Source organism: Geotrypetes seraphini, chromosome 10, assembly GCF_902459505.1.
Source record: "Geotrypetes seraphini chromosome 10, aGeoSer1.1, whole genome shotgun sequence".
NCBI lineage: Eukaryota > Metazoa > Chordata > Amphibia > Gymnophiona > Dermophiidae > Geotrypetes > Geotrypetes seraphini.
In genome coordinates, this window is record NC_047093.1 from 134,505,070 (window position 1) to 134,529,785 (window position 24,716).

The following is a 24,716-nucleotide window of genomic DNA, read 5'->3' on the forward strand; positions in this document are numbered from 1 at the left end:
TTTATTTTTTATGCTACTATGGCTTAAACCGCAGTTTAAAATACAAAATAGCCTTGTTAAAATTGCCCAGAGGGCAAGAATCTTGTATTTGGATTCTATGAGCTGTTTAATATAAGAGTATTGTAAGAAAATACTTCTTTACAGAAAGGGTAATAGATGTCTGGAATAGTCTCCTGGCGGAGGTGGTGGAGACGAAGACTGTTTCTGAATTCAAGATAGCATGGGACAGGCATGTGGGATCTCAGAGAGGACCCCTCATGAGACCCCTGAGATCAGGACTAAGAAATTGGGCCTACTAAGGAAAAATGGATTCTAAAGACTTCATCTCTGATACAAAAACTGCCTGAACTATGAACAACATGAACTTTGAACAATATGCAGACAGCTGCTGTGGAAAATTCCAAGAAAAAAACACTGGTGGCCACAGCAGGTCAACATGATCTGCCCTGTAGGGAAATAACTCATATGACCTAAGAACACAACAAGCTAAAGGAACTGATAACCACAATATCCAAGAAAGCAGAAGCAAGAATGGCTACTGAGAAGGGAGGGGCCCATGTCCAAATGGTCTAGGACAGGGGTAGGCAATTCCAGTCCTCAATTGCCTGAGCCATGTCAGTTTTGTCAGGATATCCACAATGAATATGTATGAGATGGATTTGCATGCACTGCCTCCTAAATCTATCTCATGCATATTTATTGTAGATATCCTGAAAACCTGACCTGGCTCCGGTTCTCGAAGGACCGGAATTGCCTACCACTGGTCTAGGATAAAGTACCAAAAACACCCTGTCATGGGAAATAGGGAAGTCATTTGTGACACCACCAAAGTCTTGGAATGACCCAAAGTTACCTGACATGGCAACATATTAGTAATTTGAAAGTGTAATAACCAATCAGACTGACTATGTATCCACCAATCAAAGCAGCCATGTAATATTCTATAAACAAGCAAGCTTAATGTATCCAAGCCAGAGTGGATTGAGACTTCTACAAACTTGCTAGCCTTTGGTCGTCTCCTCCACTTGGCACATTTGCTGTATATTCATCTTATTGATGCAAATGTTGTAAACTGATTTTTTGACTTATTAATTTAACATTTATTTTTTGCAGCATATCTGTTGTAGTTGTCATTGTCAATAGACAGTAAAGGTGAGCATCCACTATCTCCTCCTCTTAGGGAGATGAGGAGATAGTGGATGCTGCAGATGAGCAGACTGGATGGACCAATTGTCCTTTATTTGATGTCATGTTTCTATTACCCTGTTCAACGTTTTCACTCATAACTTGATTTAAGCTTCAAGAAACTACTTACAAAAAGCAATCTGTAGAAGCTGGAGGCTCCCTTGAAGTTTGTAGAACCAAAGGGATTACTTTGCATGTGAATCTGTAAGATTCCACCAAGGATCAGGTCTCCGTCCTTATGGTACATGGACATGGACAAGTCTTGTCTGATTTCCTAGGTTAAACCCAGTAGCTTGATTCACAGCTTTCTCAAATAGATGAGCAACAATCAGAAACATGAAAGAGAGAAGGATCAACATAGCGCTTCCCTGGAAGTCAGATTTTCCAGGCTTAGGTGCTGGTGATGTAGTTTTTTTATTTGATAAGATGAGCCAGAAATACCATTCTCGGGTCACCAAGCTATTGGCATGGCTGTGAGATTCATACGCATTGATGGAGATATGACCATCTCCCAGTGAGAGGAATACTGTCTGACTCTCTACACAGTCCCAAAAACAGCTCTTTAAAAGCAAAACCAGCTCTTTAAAAGCTGTGTGGAAAAACAACCAGGTATTTTCCTCTGTGATTTCAGACAAAATGTAAACCACCATAGAATGACCTTGATCCAAGGTCAACAATCTAACTAACACTTCAGAGCAATAATCAGGAGGAACTGTTATTACAATCCTGTGGGGCACAACGAGATGAAAAACAGACTTTTATACACAGGTGCAGTAAAGAGGAGCTTCCAAGAAAAGGACAACATCTGGATTTCTGTTTAGCTGATGTGGGCAGAAGTCAAACTTAGGCACTTTAGCCATTTAAACCTACTCTCTGCCTCTTGTTCCCCAACATGTTCTGTGAGCACCCAACTGCACTCCAAAATATACTGGGCTAGATTCAATAAATGGCCCCCCAAAGTAGGCTCCAGAATGATCTGTGCTAAGCTAGAACTTCGTAAAAGACTCACTGCATGGAGTGTCCTATATAGAATACAAGTGTAGTGCGTTAATAGTAGTAAAAGATGTGTAAAGTTAGGCACCTAGATTGATACACCTAGCCAATCTAGGAGCTTAATTTAATTATTTAAGAAGCTTAATTGGCGCCAATAACAAGCAACTAGCACCTCATAACTGTCTTAAAATTAATTGGATGGTAGGTGCCTAGGCATGGTCAGGGGACAGTTCATGGGCGTGTTTTTCATGTACGCATCTGTTTTGGACTTAGGCGCCGGTATCTAGGCCAAGAAAACCCTAGCATAAATAGGGGGCCTCTAAGGTACGGTTACCAGATTTTCCTTCAGGAAAATCCAGATCCATAGCTACATCCCCAAGACTGCCCAGATCCCAATCTGTCACACCCTGTTCTGCCCCCCCCAGCCCCGCCCAAGATGGCATCCGGATATGCATGAGTACTGGCCCAATTCAGAATTTGGTTATGTATATGCAAGAGTCTGCGACCAGGAAGTAATGTAAGAGGACGAGTCGAGGCTGGCGCCCCCATCAAGACAGCACCCAGAGCGATCCACCTCTGCTACCACACCCTCTTTGGAGTTACATGCATAATGAAGGAGATGCACATGTTATAGAATAGGGTGCAGGGCAGGTCCAATTACTGCCAAGAGCTCATTAACAACAGTTGTTGACTGATATCACCTAATTGGCTAATTAGTTTACTCCTGGATCTGTGATCCACACTCATATTTGCATGACGAAATTTCTGCAACCTTGGAATCTGGGAGACCGCAGCCTCAATTCTTTACATGGCGCCTAAAACATAGGTACTGAGGAACGTGGCGCACAGCGCATTTCAATCTTAAGTTAGACACCTGAGAATGGAATGGATACAGCACCGTTCACGGAACAAAGCGTTTATGAACAACTTGAAAAATTGAAGGTGGAGAAATCTGTGGGACCGGACGGGATCCATCCCAGGATATTGAGGGAGGTCCGAGAGGTTCTGGCGGGTCCTCTTAAAGATTTGATAAAAAAATCTTTAGAGATGGGAGAGGAGCAGATGTGGTCCCTCTTCACAAAAGGGATGATGCGAGAAACTACAGTCCAGTAAGCCTCACTTCAGTTATTGGGAAAATATTGGAAATGTTGCTGAAGGAAAGGATAGTGAAATTCTTAGAATATAATGGATTCCAAGATCCGAGGCAACATGGATTTATGAGGTAAATCGGGCCAAATAAATCTGATTGAATTCTTTGACTAAGTAACCAGAGAATTGGATCAAGGATGTGCGCTAGATGTAATTTACTTAGATTTCAGCAAAGCCTTTGATATGGTTCCTCATAGGAGGCTCTTAAACAAACTCCATGGGCTGAACTTAGACCTGGATTAGAAGCTGGTTGATGGACAGACGCCAGAGGGTGATGGTTAATGGAATTTGCTCGGAGGAGGGAAAGGTGACTAGCGGAGTATTTCAGCGACAGGGCCGTATTTAGATGAAAAGAGGCCTTAGGCTATTCCACTTATGAGGCCCTTTCAACTCCCATTTTTAAGTTTGTAAATTACATGAGAGATAATAAAATACATCATTACTGTGATAAATATCAATATGTGCTTCCTTCCTCACCTCACCCCCCTCCGATGCCCGCCTGCCTCCCATCCCCCTTCTATTGAACACCCCCCATGCCATCCTGCCTGCCTGCCTTCCATTAAACCCCCCCACCCCCTCCGATGCCAGCCTGTCTGCCTTCCATCCCCCTTCCACTGAAACCCCCCCGATGCCATCCTGCCTGCCTGCCTTCCATTGAACCCCCCCACCCCCTCCGGTGCCAGCCTGCCTGCCTCCCATCCCCCTTCCACTGAACCCCCCTCCCCCCCCGATGCCAGTCTGGGCCGCCCTGTCCTGATGGATCCACATTTTGCCTTTCTCCCTGCAGGGCTGGGCTTTGCCCAGCTGTTTCTGTACTGTCATCTTTCCCTCCCCGATCCTCCTCCCAGGGCGAGAAAAAGAAAGGGAGAAGCCGAGTCGGCGCCCCGTTGCGGCCGGAGCCGGTTCCGATCCCGAAGCGGAACCGAGGTAACCGGGGAGTGGCTAAAACCTGAACCGGAGGCAGGATCGGACCGGGGACTGGCGCGCGCCCCCACCTGGGGCTGAGACTGATTCCCCTCTGGAGCCGGGAAAAGGGGGGGGAGAGAGGAGCAGCGGGATCCGATCCGGAGCTGGAGCACGTGTACAATTCGGATTCCTCATCCCCTGATTAATTTTGATGAGTCGCTGGCGCAGGCGCCGTGAGGAGTGACACAGAAGCACACCTCACGCCACCAGGACTCACGATATTTCAACAACGCATGCGCGCTCTAGGATTTTATTATTTATGATATAATCATGAAAATTTAAAATAAAGCACGTAATATACATTTTAAAATATGCAAATTAAAACATATGTTAAGAACTTACTTAGAATTCCGCGAAATGAAGATATTGTCACAAAACAATTTTTCAATCTAATATAATAAAACGGTAAGCCGCGCATGCGCACTTCCTATGCGTGCGTCCATTTTCCGTGAGCTGAAGCGATCCATATGAAGTGCGCGTGCTCGGTTTATGGGTCTGCCCTCACAATGCAAGACAAGTTCACATGCGCGCCCTTCCCTGCTCTCCACCTGCGGAGCGGCGGCTGCCGGCCGCTAGCACCCCCTGCCCTCTCCATCGCCTCCCGGCTCCAGCGGCGTAGGCAGCACTATAAACACGCTGCTTCGCGCCCTTCTCTGCTGATTTCCTCTGCCGCGTCTTTGATGACATCATCGGAGACAGACGCGGCAGAGGAAATCACCAGTAGAAGGCCGCAAAGCAGCGTGTTTAAAGTGCTGCCCGTGCGGCTGGAGCCCCGAGGTTTGTCGGCGGTGGGAGGGTCAGGAGCAGGCCGGATTGACAACGGCAGTAAAAGAAGGGGGAGGGGTTGAACGGAACAAGGAAGAGAAGGTAAGAGAAGGGAAAGGGGGAGTGGGGGAAAATCCTGCTACTGCTTCTACACAGGAAAGGGGGGATAGGAGGGAAATGCTGTTGCTGTTGCATAGGGAAGTGGGATGGAAATGCTGCTGCACAGGGAAATGGGGAAAAATGACAGACAGACAGCGGGAGGGAGGGAGACAGAAAGAAAGAAAGACACAGGTGCAGGGAGAGGGACAGAAAGACAGACAGAGAAAGGGGGCCAGAGAGAGAGTCATCGGGAGAAGGAAAGGGGGCTGCTTTGGGGGGAGGGGTGTGCTTGGGGCAAACAGCTTAGCTCTGGGAGGAAGACAGAATGGGCCATGGAAAGAGAGGGAGAGGGACAGGGGGCTGCTTTGGGGGGGAGGGGTGTGCTGGGGGGAGACAGAAGGGGCCATGGAGAGATAGGGAAAGGGGGCTGCTTTGGGGGGAGGTGTGCTGGGAACAGATAGCTTTGCTCTGGGGGGGAAGACAGAAGAGGGCCATGGAGAGACATTTGGGGGGAGGTGGGTGCTGGAGGCAGACAGCTTTGCTCGGGGGGGAGGGGGAGACAGAAGGATACAGACAGCGGCCAAGGAGAGAGAGATAAAGAAACACAGACAGACAGACACATCTATTCTAGCACCCGTTAATGTAACGGGCTTAAAGACTAGTAGTCTATAAACACTTCACTAAAGTATTGAACCTACTGAACTCAAAAGGCGAGAATCAAATGATCGTGTACGCAATCCTAAAATAAGAATCTTTTCTAATAACATTAACACGTGTTTCATATTATCGAAGTAGCACGAATATAACAACGTCGGGATATCAATAGGTCTGTTCGTTTGTCTGTTCCAATCTACACCAATCTGCACTTTATTTATGCAAGAACAAAACCAGAGCTTAGTAGCATAAGGCACGTCAATATTTGCCATAGCAATCAGTGAACGTATGAACTATACTTTGGTGCAATCTAGTATATACAAACGAACAGACCCAATGAGCCGAAAGCATTGATCTTAACCAATACATTTTTATGTTTGTTTATTCGTCATATGCGTAGAATTTCTCCTTATGTTCACTGTTTTTAGAATATTGTAATTTTAATTTTGCTAACAATTTGAATGTAGGCCCCTCTTGATCTTGAGGCCCTAGGCTGAAGCCTAGTTAGCCTATAGGAAAATCCGACCCTGCTCAGCGATTGATGCTGGGACCAATTCTGTTTAATATGATTGTGAGCGACATTGCTGAAGGGTTAGAAGGTAAGGTTAGCCTTTTTGCAGATGTTACCAAGATTTGTAACAGAGTGGACACCCCGGAAGGAGTGGAAAACATGAGAAAGGATCTGCAAAAGTTAGTAGAATGGTCCAACGTCTGGCAAATAAAATTCAATGCGAAGATGTGCAGAGTGATGCATTTGGGGGGTAGAAATCTGAGGGAACCGTATGTGCTGGGAGGTGATAGGCTGATAAGCACTGACGGAGAGAGGAACCTTGGGGTGATTGTGTCTGAGGATCTAAAAGCGTCTAAACAGTGTGATAAGGCGGTGGCTGTAGCCAGAAAGATGCTAGGCTGTATAGAAAGAGGAATAACCAGTGTTGATGCCCCTGTATAGGTCGTTAGTAAGGCCGCACTTGGAGTGTTGTGTTCAGTTTTGGAGGCCGTATCTGGTGAAGAATATATAAAGGCTTGAAGCGGTCCAGAGGAAGGCGACGAAAATGGTAAGGTGTTTGAACCAAAAGAAGTATGAGAAGAGACTGGAAGACCTTTTTTATTTTTTTAAATAAATCTTTATAAATTTTCAATTTGAGAACAGTGCATTAAATATATACATACAATTAACGTCATAGACAGCACTTACAATCGATCAATGAATACAGCAAAATATATTACCCCCCCCCCTCCCTACCTCCGTGGATGTGCAAATCAAATAGGAAATAAAAGCATAATCCAACTAATCAGAGTTAACAAAATTCGTCAATGGACCCCATGTTAATTTAAATAGTTTATTATGGCACTATATTTCTGAAGGAAGAACAAACCCGGGGAAAACAACACAAACACAAATACAAAGAAACCAAAATGGAATTGTCCAGATCAGAATGATGTGCACTAAAAAAGTGTCCTCCAACTCATCTGATAATGAGAGTATCTTTATTCCTCCAATGTCACAATGGTACATTCAACAACTCAATAATTCAATGGCTCGACATCTACATGTTTCGGCCCACAGGTCTGTCTCAGGAGTCTTAAGAATCACGAATGATAATATTTGAAGAATACTGCCTCCCATGTAGATTTAACCAAAAATCAAAAAAAGAATGTCATATCTCGTTTATCTCAACTATTGCCGACTAGAGCCGAACGTTTCGCTACCAACGAAGTCAACCCATCCCTTTCATCATTTTCATCAACCTTCTCTGTACTTTTTCTAATTCCACTTTCAAACTACTTAAGACTTACAAAGTTCCATAAGTTACACCTCCGTATCTTTTTTTTTGAGATACAGTGACTAGAACTGCACACAGTATTCAAGGTGCGGCCATACCATAGAGCGATTCAAAGGCATTATAACATTTTCATCTTTGTTTTCCATTCCTTTCCTGATAATTCCTAACATTCAATTTGCTTTCTTAGTAGCTGTCGCATATTCAGCTGAGCGTTTCAACGTATCCTCAACAATGACACCTAGATCCTATTCCTGGGCAGTGACTCCTAACACAGAACCCAGCATCACATAGCTATAACATAGTAAATGACGGCAGATAAAGACCTGAATGGTCCATCCAGTCTGCCCATTATTTATACCCATTAAAAATACATAATTAAATTCACTTGTCTCTTCTTTGATATTTCTTGGTCATAGGCTGTAAAGTCCACCTGGTATTGTCCTAGGTTCCAAATGACGAAGTTGCTGTCCAAGCTCACTCCAGCTTATTCAACCATCCTGTTTACAGGGTATCTACCATAAAGTCTGGCCAGTAACATCCTCTTGTTCCAAGTTAGTGGAGTTCCCATTGATGCCCTCCCAGCCTAATCATACACCAAATCATCACATATGGGACACAGACCGTGCAAGTTTGTCCAGTACCGGCCTTAGCTCTTTAATTTACATTCTTCGTTTTCTAATTAGAGATCCTCTATGTTTATCTCATGCTTTTTTGAATTCCATAACCATGTTCCTCTCCACCACTTCCCTCGGGAGGGCATTCCAAGCATCTGTCACCCCCTCCATGAAAAATAATTTCCTAACATTGCTCCTGAGTCTTCCTCCCTGAAACCTCAAATTATGTCCTCTAGTTTTACCATTTTCTCTTCTCTGGAAAAAATTTGGTTCTATATTAATACCTTTCAACTATTTAAACGTATGTATCATATCTCCCCTATCCCTCCTCTTCTCCAGAGTATACATATTTAGGTCTTCCAGTCTCTTCCAATAACTGGAAAAATTGGGACAGACTTAATTTTTCCTTTTGGTGGGAAACTTTATGTTTAAGTTATAAAAATGAAAAAATGAATTCAGAAATATCAAAAATGCAAAGAAACCAAAATGGAATTGTCCAGATCAGAATGATGTGCACTAAAAATGTGTCCTCCAACTCATCTGATAATGAGATCTTTATTCCTATTTGCAATATTTAGCCCTTTTTTTTTTTAAAAAAAACCTCAAAACAACAAAAACCCACTCATGGCCTGATACAAAGAAAACACACATGAGCATTAAAACATGATACAGTAGAATCTTGATTATCCGGCATCCATGGGAATTGGTGGGTACCGGCAGCCGTCTTCAGCAACTTAACATTAATTTGAAGAATGGTACAATTACGAAAAGGGAATTTATATTTTTGTTCCAAAGAAATCCGAGGATACCAAGTATTTTTTCATCCCTTAGATACATAAGACGTTGAGCAGCCCGCCTGGTCGCCCCATAGTTAACACACGCCAATCAATTCTTGAACCCCTCTCAAAATTTATTGATTATTTTTTGCGAGATGAAGTTCCAAAGATTACCTCATTCATTAGGGATTCCTCTCACTTTTTGAGGAATATGTTAATATGCGGAACAAATGGTCGGTCACTTTGGATGTTGTCTCGTTGTACACCCAGATTCCACAGGTGGAGGCATTGTAAGTAATATAAGACAAACTACAAAGTAGACATACCTCCCAACGTATTCCAATGGAATGTTTGATGAAAATGGCCAATGGGTTATTCAGAATAATTATTTCCAATACTATGACCATTTTTTTCAGCAGATTAAAGGGGTGGCGATGGGTGCCACTCTGGCACCATCGGTTGCTTCTTTATACATGGCTAGAATTGAAGAAAGATTGATATATGGTCCCAGATGGCATCCCCAGATTTTATTCTGGGGGCAGTTTCTGGATGACATTTTTTTGATATGGCAGGATACAAGGGAACAACTGCAGGAGTTTTTTGAATATTTGAACTCGGTTGATCCAAATATTAAATTTACGATGATAAGTCATCAGACATGGATAGAATTTCTGGACATTGCCATTTATGTAGATGAGGGCCAAATCCACACTTCTCTTTATAGAAAACCGGTCACACGGAACACGGTGTTGCATTTTGATAGTTTCCACCCATTTAAGTTACGTTTTAATTTACCCATAGGTCAATTTTTACATGTCTGGCCAGTATGCTCGTCTGTTGAAGATTTTAAGAGGCAAACTAATCTTCTTTGGGAGAGACTCCGGGATAGAGGATACCTGGAGAAAGCTTTAAAACAGGCTTACAAGAGGGCTAAATTTTCTCAACGAGAGCTCCTACTACATGGAGGGGAGCCCTAGAGGGATGTGAATGAGCTTTTGACGTGTGTGCTTCCATTTTCAAGAGCAGCTAATCTAGCAGTGAAGATTATGAGACGGCACTGGCATATAGTGCAAATTCATCAGTTTCTGCAGGACTTCCCTAGGATAGCATACTCAAGGGGCACCACATTGGGTCAAAGTTGTAATTTCCAGAAGTATGATAGAAGGATGCGGTTGACTGATGGCCAATACAAGAAGTGTGGGAGATGTCACTGGTGTGTATCCATTATAGAGGGGTGGTTCTGGAAGGTCAAGGAACGGACATCACCTTGAGATCCAAAATGGATACAGATTGTAATTCAACATATATATGATAATTTGTCCCTGTGGGTTAATATATATTGGGAGGACAAACAGTGCAATACGGGTTAGATTAATCGAACACAAATCGAGAATTACTAATAAGATTTCCCAGGCCCCCTTAGTGGACCACTGGGTTGCATGTAACCACAAGGTAGAGGAGATTAAATGGCGGGTCAAAGAAAGAGTAGTTGGGAGGGATTGTGGGAAAGATTATAGGAGACTTAATGAGATAGAACAGAGATACATTTTTATGCTAGATACAGTGGAACCACGAGGGTTGAACGGCGAGCTGGAGTGGGCTTCATTGATTGGTTAACAATTGGGCCAATGAGAGACAGGGAGAGGTAACAGATTGGTGACAAGGGATAGGAGGATTATTTAAACATCGGGGTAGAACGCCACCGCCATTTTTCTCTTACAAGTGAATCTAGAGTCGGATGGCAGCAGCAACCTTGGTAAGACAATTTAACATTACTTTGGAAGATAGTAAGTGACAAACATAGGGGGCGGAGGGAGTAGTATTTGAACGAGAACATAACAGCTTCCTTCTCTTTAATATGCAGGGAGACCCTTGATAAAGGGTATCAACGCGAAACATGTCGGGTCTGACTCCCAGGTTTTGGCGGATGAAAAGATAAGTGCATATAATTTTAAATGAACCAATATAAAATATTTAAGGTTATTTATACAAAAATTATTAAAAATTTATACAAGTTATCTATATAGAAGAACATATGAATGCGGAACAGCCAATGATGAATGGCACCACGTAATTCTTTCCGCAGGTAGAAAAGCACAGCAGGTGGAGTGGTGGGGCTGAGGCTTCCTCATTTATTTACTGACTCACCAAGAAGAAGGTATAAAATCTTGGTCCCCATTTTTAATGTGATATTTCAACATTTTGGACTGGTATTAAGGACACGAGAGCATAGCCATATATATTTGGGCTATTATTGCACTTTAAGACATGTGTATTGACATATTTTATTTCATATTATACTCTTTCTGGCATTCATATTTTGATGGTTTTAATTTATAGCCCAATATAGCTTTATAATCTTTTATGTGGTTCCTACATGCATTTTGGGTTAACGTTTTATTTATAAATATTTTTATTCATTAAATTTATGATTATGGATGTCCTTATATAGGCTTATTTTATCTATTTTCTTAACAATATGGTTATGTGTTGTAGTAGTGTTAGGATGTCAATACATGCTCTTTTTACGTTTCTATTGATATTCATCCTCTAATACCGCTTTTACAAGATTACGCATGCCTGTATTTTATAAGTATTTTCTTATTTGTTCTGATTTGTCTTAATTTCTGAACGTTATTACCTTCTATGCACACTGTAATTGAGATAGTTGTGTTTCAATGAGACGACATTTGATACTTCATACTGTTCTACAAGAGTCTGTAAGTGGCATCATTATCTTTCTCAGCATAATCTGTTGGATTAGTGGTGTTCTTCACATTTCTCATTTCATTGTTCCGTCAAAGGTTTAATTCACTATTTATTTTATTTTCATATATATTTTTTAATGTTGGTTCCCATCTTCCTTCATATTATTGTTTTTTGTTAAAGTGTCATTTATTTCTAGTTTCATCCTGCTCTTTATCCTTTTTTTCTCATGGTTTTCCCTTTCTGATATATATCTTTTTTGTTACTGAACTTGGGACATGCCCCTTGAACCACCAAAGTTTTAATCATTTTTCTTTTTACTTTTCATTGTTTTTTCCAATTTTACTTTTTCAGAAGTGTCCGCTATTTAATATCAGTTAGTATTACTTTGTTTCTTCTTTTTTGTCTTTCCTCTTATTCATGATATGCTTATCAACCTATCACAAGCCACTATAGAAGTGTAGCCCTTTCATGACTTATTTTGGAACATGCCCCTAGGCCAATCGCAGCTCTCCTCGCTTTAGACAGCCCCTTTTTTATCATCTGAATCCCGCGGCGTTCTTGTTTTGCTTAGATATCCATTATGCGCTGGAACTGTCAGCTCGCATTTATGTGATTACAGCATAGGCTTTTGGTAAGTCCTGACTTTCATTTGTTTATTTGGTAGTTTGCACTTTTATATTTATTTTTTATCTTTAGGTTTCTCTGACTCTTATAGTCTCAGTCGGCGGATCCAAGATGGCCATGGTAGCCTGTGTATGAGAGAGACGCCGTCCACTGTTCCTGTTTTCCTACTAACCTCAGTTTAATAATGCCGAAGAGAAGGCGTGAAGGAGTCGGTGGAGCCTCCCGACGACCGGATACCCCCTCAAACGGCTCTATCGATGAGATTTTGCGGCGCCTCATTGGAGGAATGTAATTGTCTGGGAATCGCCCGTTGTCGACATCGGCGATGAGTGACACCGTTCCGGATGACTTGGGGCTAGATGCTACTCTGAGCCCAGACCATAGAGTTCCTCCTCCACGGCCACAGCAAGCAAGCTCTCCACAGGAAGTGAGCACGTCCAAAGAGTCTGTGCTCCTACTGCGAGAGGCTGGTTTAACAGAGCGCTTGTCTCTGGAGTCAGCAGGGGAACTTGTGTCCCTGGAGCTACCTGTGGCCGGAAGATCAATTGAGGAGTCAGTACAAGGGATAAAAGTCATGAATCCAGTAAAGGGTAAGACTGAATTAGCACTACAAGACTTTTCTTCATTAAGTAAAACCTCCTGAAGTTACTTTGGAGAATATTTGGGACTTAGTTGTAAACCTGAGGAAAACTTTTTCCCCAAAGGTCGAAGAGATAGAAGGAAAATTAAAAGTACATCAAGAAGAAATTTCACAAATGAAACAAGAGATTAATCAAAGTAAAAGTGAGACTCAAAAAATGACTGTAGAATTGAAAACAATAAATAATTTCCAAGAGACACAAGTTAAAGATAGTAATAATATATGAAGAAAACTAGAAACTCTTGAAAATTATAATCACTTTAACAATTTGACGATATTAAATTTTCCTAAAGACCCTTTGATAAATCCCCGAGATATGATAAAGAGATATTTTCTGGATGTTCTAAATGTTCCAGAACAATCATTACCTCCCTTTGTTAGGGCATATTATCTTCCGGAAAGGAAAATCCAGGAACAAACAGATCCAGAACAAAATGGTCAAGATAAATCTCTTAATGTCTCTGAATTATTGGAAACCTCTGAGGACAAAAATTGTGAAATCATCAACATTATTGGTAACAGTTGCTTTAGCTCCTGATAGAGATTGGATATTGAGATTATTCTTTAAAAATAAACCAAAAAAAAATTTTGGGACATAAAATATTAATGTTCCCTGATGTCTCTAAAGACACCCAGAGAAGAAGACGAGAGTTCCTGTTGATGAGACCTGCAGTTACAGCTATAGGAGGAGTTTTCTTTTTACGATATCCATGCAAGTGCATAATCAGATACAAATCTTTCAAATATGTTGTTTATGATCCATCCCAGTTGACTGGATTTCTGTCTATTAAACGCCTTGACAAAGAATAGGTGACATAATTCTAATGAAGATAACTTCCTTCCACCATCATAGGCTATTGCTTTATCGTTAAATTTTTCTTAGTGATCTAAGTATTTCTATGTTGTAATTTTCACTCATTTAATTTTGGATCTCTAAAATAGAGGACTTGAGAAGGATAGGAATTGCTGTTATTTCCTCGTTGTATTTAAGTTTCTTCCTTAATTCATACTATTTGTACGTATGTTTTTATTTCTGCCATTCTTTCTGTTCAAGATGTTTATGCTTGGAAATGTAATTGAAAATTAAATAAAGAATTAAATAATAGTCTCAGTCGACCTTTCTACGCTTTAGACACTTTGAATTGTCACTTGATTTCTGGCCTGTTCTCAGGTCTCTAGATATTATAACATTGCAATGTGAAGAGTGCTTTTCAGCCTTGGTCCACTATACACTTATTTGTTATGTAAAAAATTTTTTTGTCTTTTCTTTTTTTCACTTGGTGCTTTTTAAACTTATTATGTCCCTTATCTATATATTTTTATCATGGTTTTTATATATTCCTTTGGAAGACTATGATCCAAGATGGCGTCAGGCTGGACGCGCTGAGGAGCCGCTCTGAGGATTTTTCTCCTAATAATATTTCTTAGCGGTTACACCACTTACCCGATGCCTAAATGGAGGGGCCGTAGCGCCGCTGGTGCCTCGCGGCCCACAGCCACCCCCGCGGCTGGTGACATCGGGGAACTCCTCAGACGGATGCAGGGAGTATTTTCGGTGTCGGAGGGAGGCCCGCAGAGGAGTAGCGGCGTCAGTGAGGCCATGGTGATTCCTCCGGGATTGGAGACATCTTTGAGCCCCGACGTTAGGGCGCCGCCCCCGCAACCTCAGCTAAGCAGCTCTCCAAGGGGTAAGGGAACCCCGGAGGTTGGGGTCTTGCCTTCCCCTGAGGCAAGTAGTCCATCACAGAGCCTGCTGACAGGAGCTCTTATGGATATGAGCTCCTTTGAAGAAGCTGAGGGGAAATCATCTGAGGAGAGGCGAGTTAGCCTTCAGGGACAGCGACAAGTTAATCAACTGGACGGTGAGCACTATGACATTTCTTTACCTTTAATTTCTTTGGAAAAACCCTCAGAAGTAACTCTGGACTCACTATGGGATCTTATGGCCGGACTAGTGAAGACCATAAGTCCCAAACTTCAGTCAATTGAGGGGAAACTGTCTCAACACTCTACTGAACTTAAAGAATTGAAAAATGAAATGACTGCCTCTAATTCCTCTGTTCAAAAGCTTGAACAGGAAATTAAATCATCTAAACAACTACAGGAAACTTTAATGAAAGATAATATTAATCTTAGAAGAAAGATGGAGAACTTAGAAAACAACTCCAGATACAATAACTTAAGATTAATTAACTTTCCTAGGCTACCATTGACACCACCTAGAGAAATGTTTAAAAGATATTTTCTTGAAGTTTGGGGGGCCTCAGAAGATTCATTACCTCCTTTATCATGAGTCTATTACTTACCTAATAAGATTAAATTACCAAAAAAGTCGTCGGATCAAGGATTATTGGATGTATCGGAGTTATTGGAAAAATCTGATAAAGAGGCAGTAGAACCGAGTACTTTGATTATAACAGTAGCTCTCTCTATTGATAAAGTTTGGTTGTTAAAACTATTCTTTAAAAATAGACAGAAAGAATTTATGGGCTGTAAAGTGCAGGTATTTCCTGATTTATCACGAGAGACTCAAAAGCGTCGTCGTGAATTTCTTATGTTGAAGCCAGGTGTTATATCTTTGGGTGCTACTTTCTATTTGCGACATCCTTGTAAATGTATAGTGCATCACCGATCAGTTAAATATGTTTTCTTTGAGCCTAATCAGTTGACTTCTTTTTTAGCGCTCTCCCGATTGGAGGCAGAAAAATCATAAGCTCTAAGATTATTGATTAATCCCAGCAATCAGTCCCTCTAGCTAACTTTTATGAAAGAGTGTACATTTGTTCAATTCTTCTTTCTTTGTTTTCGATAAGAAATCTTGGATCCAAATTTGAGGACTTGAGCATTTTAGTTTATACATGATTTAAATGTTATTGGAATGTTTCTTGCTCTATGTGGAATTACTAATTTGCTTTCTGTACAAGATATTCTTGATTATATGATTTAAAAATCAATAAATATATTTAAACATATATTCCTTTGGGATTCACTTGTTATGGTCTTAAATGAATTTGATTACTTTTTCTCCACATATATCTATCCCATCTATTAGTCTTCTGGTTTCTCAAGGTATTTTTTTATCCTATTCTTTTTCTCTTCCTTATATATAGTCTTATAGCGCAATCTATGTGATTGTATTAACTGTTTAATAAAGAAATTGTCTTGATTTTAATATATGTCCATGGAAGATTTTATTTCTATTTTAGTTCATTATCAATTTAAATTGTGGTTTGATTAAAAACCATATCAACCATGGTAGTTCCCCCCAGTTTCATCTCATTAATTAATTTCTTTGTTTTTTGTGTTCTGTTCTACGTATAGCACTCTACACCTTTTATGTACACCAAATTGCACATTAGCACTTTCATTGGCTTTTAAGTTTTCTATGTTTTCATACTTTACACATATCTGTTTTAATCACAATTTTATCCTATGCACTTCGCGCTGTTTTCATGCATTTACACCTTTTATGTATTATTTCTTCAGATTATGATTTTTCACCACATTATACAGATTATTACTTTATCACTTTAGCACACCACACGTCCAATAATTGTATATGAATTGCATATTCTTGGTTTTTTTTATTATTTGTATTTACATTTGTTAGGACCCCTGAGGAAGGCGTGCTTACCGAAACACGGACCTTGTCGGATCCCTTGGTTTGTTAAAAGGTGGTATCTTTGACCGCATTTAATATTTGATATAATAAACATAGCCTGCATCTTGTACAGATTGTCTGCAGTTTTTTCTTGTTTTGTGTTTGCAACTCTGACTGGTGCCATTCCAGAAATGACACCAGTCAGGTATACCTCTGATCAACTGTATCCTTCTGCTTTCCTTCTAATGCTAGTCCTTTGCCCTTCTCTATACATTCTCCATTGCTTTTCTTAAAAAACAAATTCCTATAATGCACCCCATCGGATTATCCTATTGACTCTGCTCTCCCAGTACAACCACTATTTTAATCTTTCTACAGGTTCATTTCTTCAGTACTGGAGGGTAGAATATAAAGTCCGTGACTTTAGTTATACTGTTTTACATACTGGGAGATTGTTTTCCAATTAAATGCTCCCTTGTGTTCATCTCAGGCCTGAGCAGAATAATGTAGCACTTTGGGATAAAGATACAGCTCAACAGTCCTGTACTAGATAACAGCATTGCAAATATCTCCACAGTTACCATGTATTTGTCCTTTGTACTCAGGTAAACCGGGATGAAGGACACCCAAACACTGCAGAACACCAGCATACTGAAAGTGATCAATTGGGCCTCATTGAAACTGTTAGGTAAACGTCTGGCTAAGAAAGCAACAATAAAACTTAATATAGCCAATAAGCCCATATACCCGATCACACTGTAAAATGCAAAGAGGGAGCCTTCATTGCATATTAGTATCATCTTTCCAGCATCTGTCTGTATGTCGTAGTCTGGGAATGGGGGAGAGATGAGTAACCACGCAGTGCAGATCAGAACTTCACCCAGGGAGCACAGAAGGACCAAGAAACTGAGTACTCTGGACCCCACCCATTCCCTTAACCTGCTTCCAGGCTTAGTGGCTTTGAAAGCAATGACAACTGTGATGGTTTTTGCCAGGACTGCAGAAACAGAGACTGAGAAAATGATCCCAAAAGCAGTTTGCCGGAGCAGACAGGTCAGCTTCTCCGGACGCCCAATGAATAGCAAGGAACAGAGGAAGGAGAGCATGAGGGAGAGAAGGAGGATGTAGCTGAGATCCCGGTTATTGGCTTTCACTACAGCAGTCTCTCGATATTTAAGAAATATTCCTAGAGTTCCAGCAGTGATTGCACATAATACAATGGCCAAGAAAGCCAAAGCCGCACCCAGTGGATCCTCGTAGGAAAGGAACTCGATGGTTCTTGGAATGCAGCCGTCTCGCTTCTTCATGGGCCACTGGTCATCGGGACATTTCAAACATTTTTCCATATCTAAAAATGAACTGTATTTTTGTCAGCATTTGAATAAAATATGCTATTTTTATATTTAAATTTTTTTTATTGTAGTTTGAAAACTAAGAACAAATATATACAAAACAGCTATCTGTAAAACAGATATCAAATATTAAGGACCTTGCCCTATGCCTTAAGTAGTTCTGAGGCGGGCAAGCTTGGTTTACCTGGACAGGTAAGGGTGAGCAAACAATAAAAAATCAGCTATTACACTTTCTCACATTGCACCAGGATTTACTAGTTAGAAAAACCTGTTGATAGATAGGGCCTAATCCAAGAGCAATTGAGAATGTGATATTGATAGCTAAATATATGAAAATTGGATAAGCTGGAATAAAATTATCAGAAATACAAAAATTTAAGACAGATTTTAAGTTAACATATTGATTTGACACATGTCTCATGTGCTGGACTGGTACGGGAAGGAAGGCTGAGACATTCTATGATTGATAACCACCATACCAACAGATGGGAAAGCTTAAGTTTATAGGGCTTCTTTGTGCTAAAGAGTGACCAGCCTGAACCAGGCCAGTCCTCAGGGAAATGTAGGCAGACAGGAGTTGGCTTTTGACCTGGTATCCACATACCAGGGGGCCCTAGGTTTGCCATGACTTGAGTTTGCTATGGGAAAGACAAATCTAAACCACATGTGTATCATGGTATGAATTGATCCAAAATTAAGTGTCAGTAAGTTAGAAAAAATTACATAATAGAAATATTACTTAGGTAGCTATAGGTAATAAGTTAACAAACATAAGTTAACAACAAATATAGATTAGGAATATATTTTATTTTGATTTTCATATATCTGAAATCCTGAAGAGATCCTGATAAGGCCACAGATGGTGTTTGACCTCTGACCTTGAGCAACTTTTTTCTACTTTTTAGAATCTTGATGGGACGGGTACCTGCTCTTTCCATCTTTTCTTTGTTCAGTCTTAGTGAGACAGAAATGATTTTCTCAGTATAGAAAGGACATAAAAGCTGAGGAGTTTTGTAAGTATATTACAATATTTGTCTATGTATTTATTCTTTTTATAAAATATGTAAGCTTAATGTGAGAATGTAACTTTGTAGGTATAAGAATGTTATTTGTGAGACGCCTATATGAAGCTAGCCTTATATGGGAACAAATAATGTGGACCAATTAGACTGCAGATGGATTGTAACGAAGGAATGTCATCATTTAGGATAGATATGGACGTGTAACTGGTAAAACGTTGGAATTTTTTATGAGCAAGGCCAGCTTTTAGCTTCTGTAATAATTCTCATGATGCAAATGATACTCAATTGAGTACTCTTATGATCTAATATTGATAACTAATAAAAAATAAGATTTTGGATTTTATTAAAATATTTTGCATCATTATTTTTTTCTCATTTGATTTTACAATCCTAGAATAGCTATAAGTACGCTTGTGTGCAATTATCTTGATCAATATTCATTTCAAAAAATAACTACAATCAATCAATTGTAGAGAATTCTAAGTTGTGTATTTCCGTATGGGAGAGACAAGGCAGATATGAAACGGTAAGCCCACACCTTGGTCCAAAGTGTATCAATACTGCATTTCCCTAGAAGAGTTTTCCCATGAGTCCATATAGCGAAAACGAGAAGGTGCTATTTTTAAGGGAACAAATTTAAGTCTGAAGCTCACATTTTGATACATTCACTAAAGAGGAACAACAATATTTGGGTCAATATTCATCCACCATGGTCAGCATTTTTTTTTCTTCAACACCAGTTGTGGCAATTAAATAAAACTCATATATTCAGTGCCAATATCTGCTGATTCTGCTGCCCTTTCAACCTGATATTTCTCTACCCACCGCCTCAGTACTATCTGGATTTTCAGCTGTGCTTTACAAATCAGTGGTAGCATTGGCTAGGGGAATTATCCAGATGAAGGTGGAAAGAAATTTTTTAACAGGGCACCTATCATAAAAGGGTAAGAAATTGGCCTACTTATGAGGGTACTATTTCATTAGGAGAAGAGTCGTATAACAGGTTTGTTACACTTTTAATTGTGAATCTACGGTTCATTGACTGGGTTAATCACACAAAGGATTATTTTACATGAGCAAAGTACATGCAACATGGCACATACTTTTCAACTAGGCAGTATTCTTGGAAGGGTTTTTACACATGTATGTTACCATGTAATTTACCGCTTATAGTTGCTGCCCTGTAATGGAATTATTCCCATTATAGCTTTCATTATCCAGGTAATTACTTTTGAATATCAGGCGCAAGGAAAGGGAAAGAGGGATGAAGCAGGAAGAGTCTGTGAAAATATTTCTTTACAGAAAGAAAACTTTCCTCTTTTACAAAGCTGTGCAGCCACAGCTCAGTAGCTCATTAATTCCCAGTGGGCTTCAGTTCAGTTACCACAGTAATCGCCCTCATAAGTGACCCGAATGATTAAAATGTACCTGTGGAGCCACACTGCTAAAAGAGCACAACAAATGAGTATACCCAACTGTGTACCCTTTTGTGCGCCCTGAAGAATTATAATCTACTATTTGGTTGAGCTCTTTGTTCTTTATCTGTATGTGTATTAGCATTGGTCTTCTCGTTTATTCTTGTTTAAAATTTCTGGAATAGAATAACTGTGAATGTCACAATACAAACAGACTCATTTTAGTAAAGTTATCAACCATCACAATAACTTCTCTTGTTAAAGCAGGAGCTATTAAGTGTTCCTAAGATAGCAGTTATGTGAAAAATACAAGCTGTGGAATGACACTTCACGAGAAATCAAAGGCTCGTATGTTTGCTGTGGTGTTTTATTGGTTTAAATACTGTCATATTGATTTTGTTTTAATATATGATATCAATTTACCTTTATTTATTGTGCATGTGAAGTAGTAAACTGCTCAGAAGTGTAACAATGGATGGGTATAAACATAATAGACAAAGTGAAATGAAGTTTCTTCATTTTTTTTTATTTTATTATATCCTTTTTTTTTCTTGGTTACTGTTTTTCTTACCTGTTGCATTGGAGAACTCTCCCTCAGCACAAGGGACACAGTCATAGCAACATTTCGGGCTCCCCTCTTTGGGAGCCTTCCTGTATCCTGGCCTACAGCTCTTGCTACATACAGAACGAGGAGTCTGAGGAACAACAGCAAGGACAACTTGTGAGCATTCACAGGAGACGGCTTCTATTTCCCATGCCCACATAATCCCAGAGTCATTTTGAGAAAGACATAAGATAAAGGTTTTCCCTTCTCTTATCCTGCTTCTTCTAGGTATTTCTGACACAGGTATGTATTATTCATGTTTTGGGGTGGGTGGGTGGGAAGTGAGAAAGTGACCACAGAGGGAGTGTGAGGGGTGATTACTTAATCTCTCAGTTTAGGTATCTTTTAAACAGATGCTTTTAAAACAGGTCTAGCTCCGAACATTTAAATTCTGTCCTGGACATCTTTTTGAAAGATTCAAATATCCCCGCAAGATATCCAAGTCTAAGCATGCCCAAAGCACACCCATAGCACACCACCAAAACACCACTCTTGAATTTTGGATGCACAGTAGCTGAGACGCCTCTCCAAATGTCCTGAAAGTTGGTTATGAAAATTGGCACTTGGACATCCTGATAATTAAAACGTCCAAGTGCCAGTGTATGCCGTTTTTGGATGTCAACTATATTATCACAATTAACTAGGTGAAGTAAACTTATTAATCATAGAATAACCTTCATCTAACCGTGAACACAACAGCAAATCAGCCAAAGCAAAGTATCCAAGACCGCGATCAAACCAGGAAATCAGCCAAAATGAAGTACCCAAGATCGCAATCAAAATGAAGTATCCAAGACAACGATCAAACCAGCATATCAGCCAAAACAAAGTATCCAACACCGCGATCAAACCAGCAAATCAACCAAAACAAAGTATTCAAGACCGTGATCAAAATGAAGTATCCAAGACCACGATCAAACCAGCAAATCAGCCAAAACAAGTATCCAAGACCGCGATCAAAATGAAATATCCAAGATCATGATCAAACCAGCAAATAAGCCAAAACGAAGTATCCAAGGCTGCGATCAAACTGAAGTATCCAAGACCGCGATCAAACCAGCAAATCAGCCAAAATGAAGTATCCAAGACTGCGATCAAATGAAGTATCCAAGACCGCGGTCAAACCAGCAAATCAGCCAAAACGAAGTATCCAAGACCGCGATCAAACCAGCAAATCAGCCAAAACGAAGTATCTAAGACAGCGATAAAAATGAAGTATCCACGACCACGATCAAACCAGCAAATCAGCCAAAACAAAGTATCCAAGACCGTGATCAAAATGAAGTATCCAAGACTGCGATCAAACCAGCAAATCAGCCAAAACAAAGTATCCAAGACCGTGATCAAAATGAAGTATCCAAGACCGCGATCAAAACAGCAAATCAGCCAAAACAAAGTACCCAAGACCACGATCAAACCAGCATATCAGCCAAAACGAAGTATCCAAGACCGCGATCAAAATGAAGTATCCAGGACCACGATCAAACCAGCAAATCAGCCAAAACAAGTATCCAAGACCGCGATCAAAATGAAATATCCAAGATCACGATCAAACCAGCAAATAAGCCAAAACGAAGTATCTAAGACCACGATAAAAATGAAGTATCCAAGACCGCGATCAAACCAGCAAATCAGCCAAAACAAAGTATCCAAGACCGTGATCAAAATGAAGTATCCAAGACTGCGATCAAACCAGCAAATCAGCCAAAACAAAGTATCCAAGACCGTGATCAAAATGAATTATCCAAGACTGCGATCAAACCAGCAAATTGGCCAAAACAAAGTATCCAAGACCGCGATCAAAACAGCAAATCGGCCAAAGTGAAGTGACTGAGATTGAGCCTCCGTGATGGATTTTATTGATATTAATGAACTGAATCGGGTGCAGCTACTTGTATATATCTAGAGCTCAGCTAATATTGACTTCTTCTGGTGTCCAGATGTCACTGAAGTATGACAGACACTGTTCCTGGTCCTCGTGATCCCACAGCACAAATGCCAGCCACAGAAAGTGAACCCAGGACTCCCACAAAGTAATTTACATACTGTCACTGAGCTGGTGGTCCAATGACACTCTGATCTTTTTAATGCCAGCCAGGATGACCTGTAATACTCTCTCTTAATATGAGGATGCTGACCCTGAGTATTAGAACAATGTAATTCACCCTCACCTGTTTAAAGAGTGGTTGCCACCTGATGGCGCTCTCGTTGATGAAGAGTTGTTGATCGGAAGGGGCAGAAGGATGAAAGCTGCCCACAAGGGTTTGGATGAGGGCTCCGTTGGGCAAATAAATACAGTTTAGAATGTCATATCGAGTGGGAGTGTCCCCTTTCTCATCAAAGAAAATCTCATTTCCAATAGAAGGTTTAAAATGAATATTCCTAAGAAAATTATTCAGCTGGAAAAAAAAAGGAAACAATCAGGAAATTGCATGGAGAAAGTGCTGGAAACTCACCTGAACGTATGAGGTGAGGTACCAGAGAGCAATATTTTCAGTACCAGTGAGAGGTCACTAGATGTGTAGGCATGACAAGAATGCAAAGTCTATATGTAAGAAAGGTATATGGCAGGGGACATTAATTTGTGTTTTAGCAGATATGGGAATTTTATAAAGGTAAATTTCTATCTACTATAATAAAACCCTAAGCGCGCATGCGCACTCCTACCTGCATGTTCCGTGATCCATATGTCCGTGGCGGTAGGAGTGCGCATACGTGCTTAGGGTTCTATTACCTTGGAAGAAAAATGGCACCACACCCGCGGAACCCCAAGGATGTTCTGAGCGAAGATATTTTTAAGTTCTAAGCCGCAGTGGTGGCACCTCTCACGAGCCCCACCTGAGTCAGAGAAGTCTTCCAACGCAGATGGGGATTGAGAAACGAGCCGCCGCGGCAGCTTTAAACTTAAAAATACCTCCAGCACAGAACTAAACGGTCGACAAAAGAACGTCATCATTGCATGTGATCCCAGACGCTCCTCACGCACACTAGCGGGCAAAACAGCTTCCCATGCACCCACGCAACCTCTAAGCGTTGTCCACCCTGATCTTCAGCTCCTCCAGGTAGCGGCAGACCTATCCACAGCCAGGAAGTACTGTAAGGCCCTCTGCTGCTCTTCTGTCCTCCTCTTCTAAACAGCCAGATGCTGGACAGGGGAATCAGGTAAGGGATGCTACAGTACAGGGGGAGCAGGGAAGAGGTGCTGCTGGGCAGGGGGGAGGAAACAGGAAGGGAGGCCTACTGCTGGACAGGGGGAGCAGGGGGGCTGTAACAGGAAGGGAGGCCTACTGCTGAACAGGGGGAGCAGGGAAGAGGTGCTGCTGGGCAGGGGTGAGGTAACAGGAAGGGAGGCCTACTACTGGACAGGGGGAGCAGTGAAGGTGTGCTGCTGGACAGGGGGGAAGGTAAAAGGAAGGGAGAAGGGCTGCTTCTGGACAGGGGGAGCAGGGAAGAGGTGCTGCTGGACAGGGTAGGTAAAATGAAGGGAGAAGGGCTACTGATGGACAGAGGGGGAAAAGAGAGACAGAAAGAAAGACAGACAGAAAGCAGCCAAGGAGAGAAAAAAAAAAGAAAGACAAAGACACACATCTATTCTAGCACCTGTTAATGTAAAGGTCTTAAAGACTAGTTGATGCATATTTACCATATTTATTCAATTTTCTATACTGTTCTCCCCAGAGTGTTCAGAACGGTTTACAAGAATTTATTCATGTACACATTCATTCTTCCCTGTCTGACCCAATGGGCTCACAATCTGTCTA

At 40.8% G+C, this 24,716-nt stretch overlaps 1 protein-coding gene and 1 pseudogene across 1 annotated transcript in view; both read right to left on the reverse strand.

Annotated features, from left to right (window-relative positions):
- LOC117368594 overlaps positions 1–11,189 on the reverse strand; it is a 51,897-nt pseudogene extending 40,708 nt beyond the window's left edge.
- A 5,716-nt stretch (positions 11,190–16,905) lies between these two features.
- Positions 16,906–24,716, reverse strand: part of LOC117368595 (vomeronasal type-2 receptor 26-like) — a 28,051-nt gene continuing 20,240 nt past the window's right edge. Inside the window, exons 4-6 of the mRNA XM_033962324.1 lie at positions 23,127–23,354; positions 20,923–21,046; positions 16,906–17,910 (exon numbers count right to left, since the gene is read on the reverse strand). Coding sequence (XP_033818215.1) covers positions 17,000–17,910; positions 20,923–21,046; positions 23,127–23,354 — 1,263 coding nt within the window. The 3' untranslated portion in view covers positions 16,906–16,999. The remainder of the gene's footprint in view (positions 17,911–20,922; positions 21,047–23,126; positions 23,355–24,716) is intronic.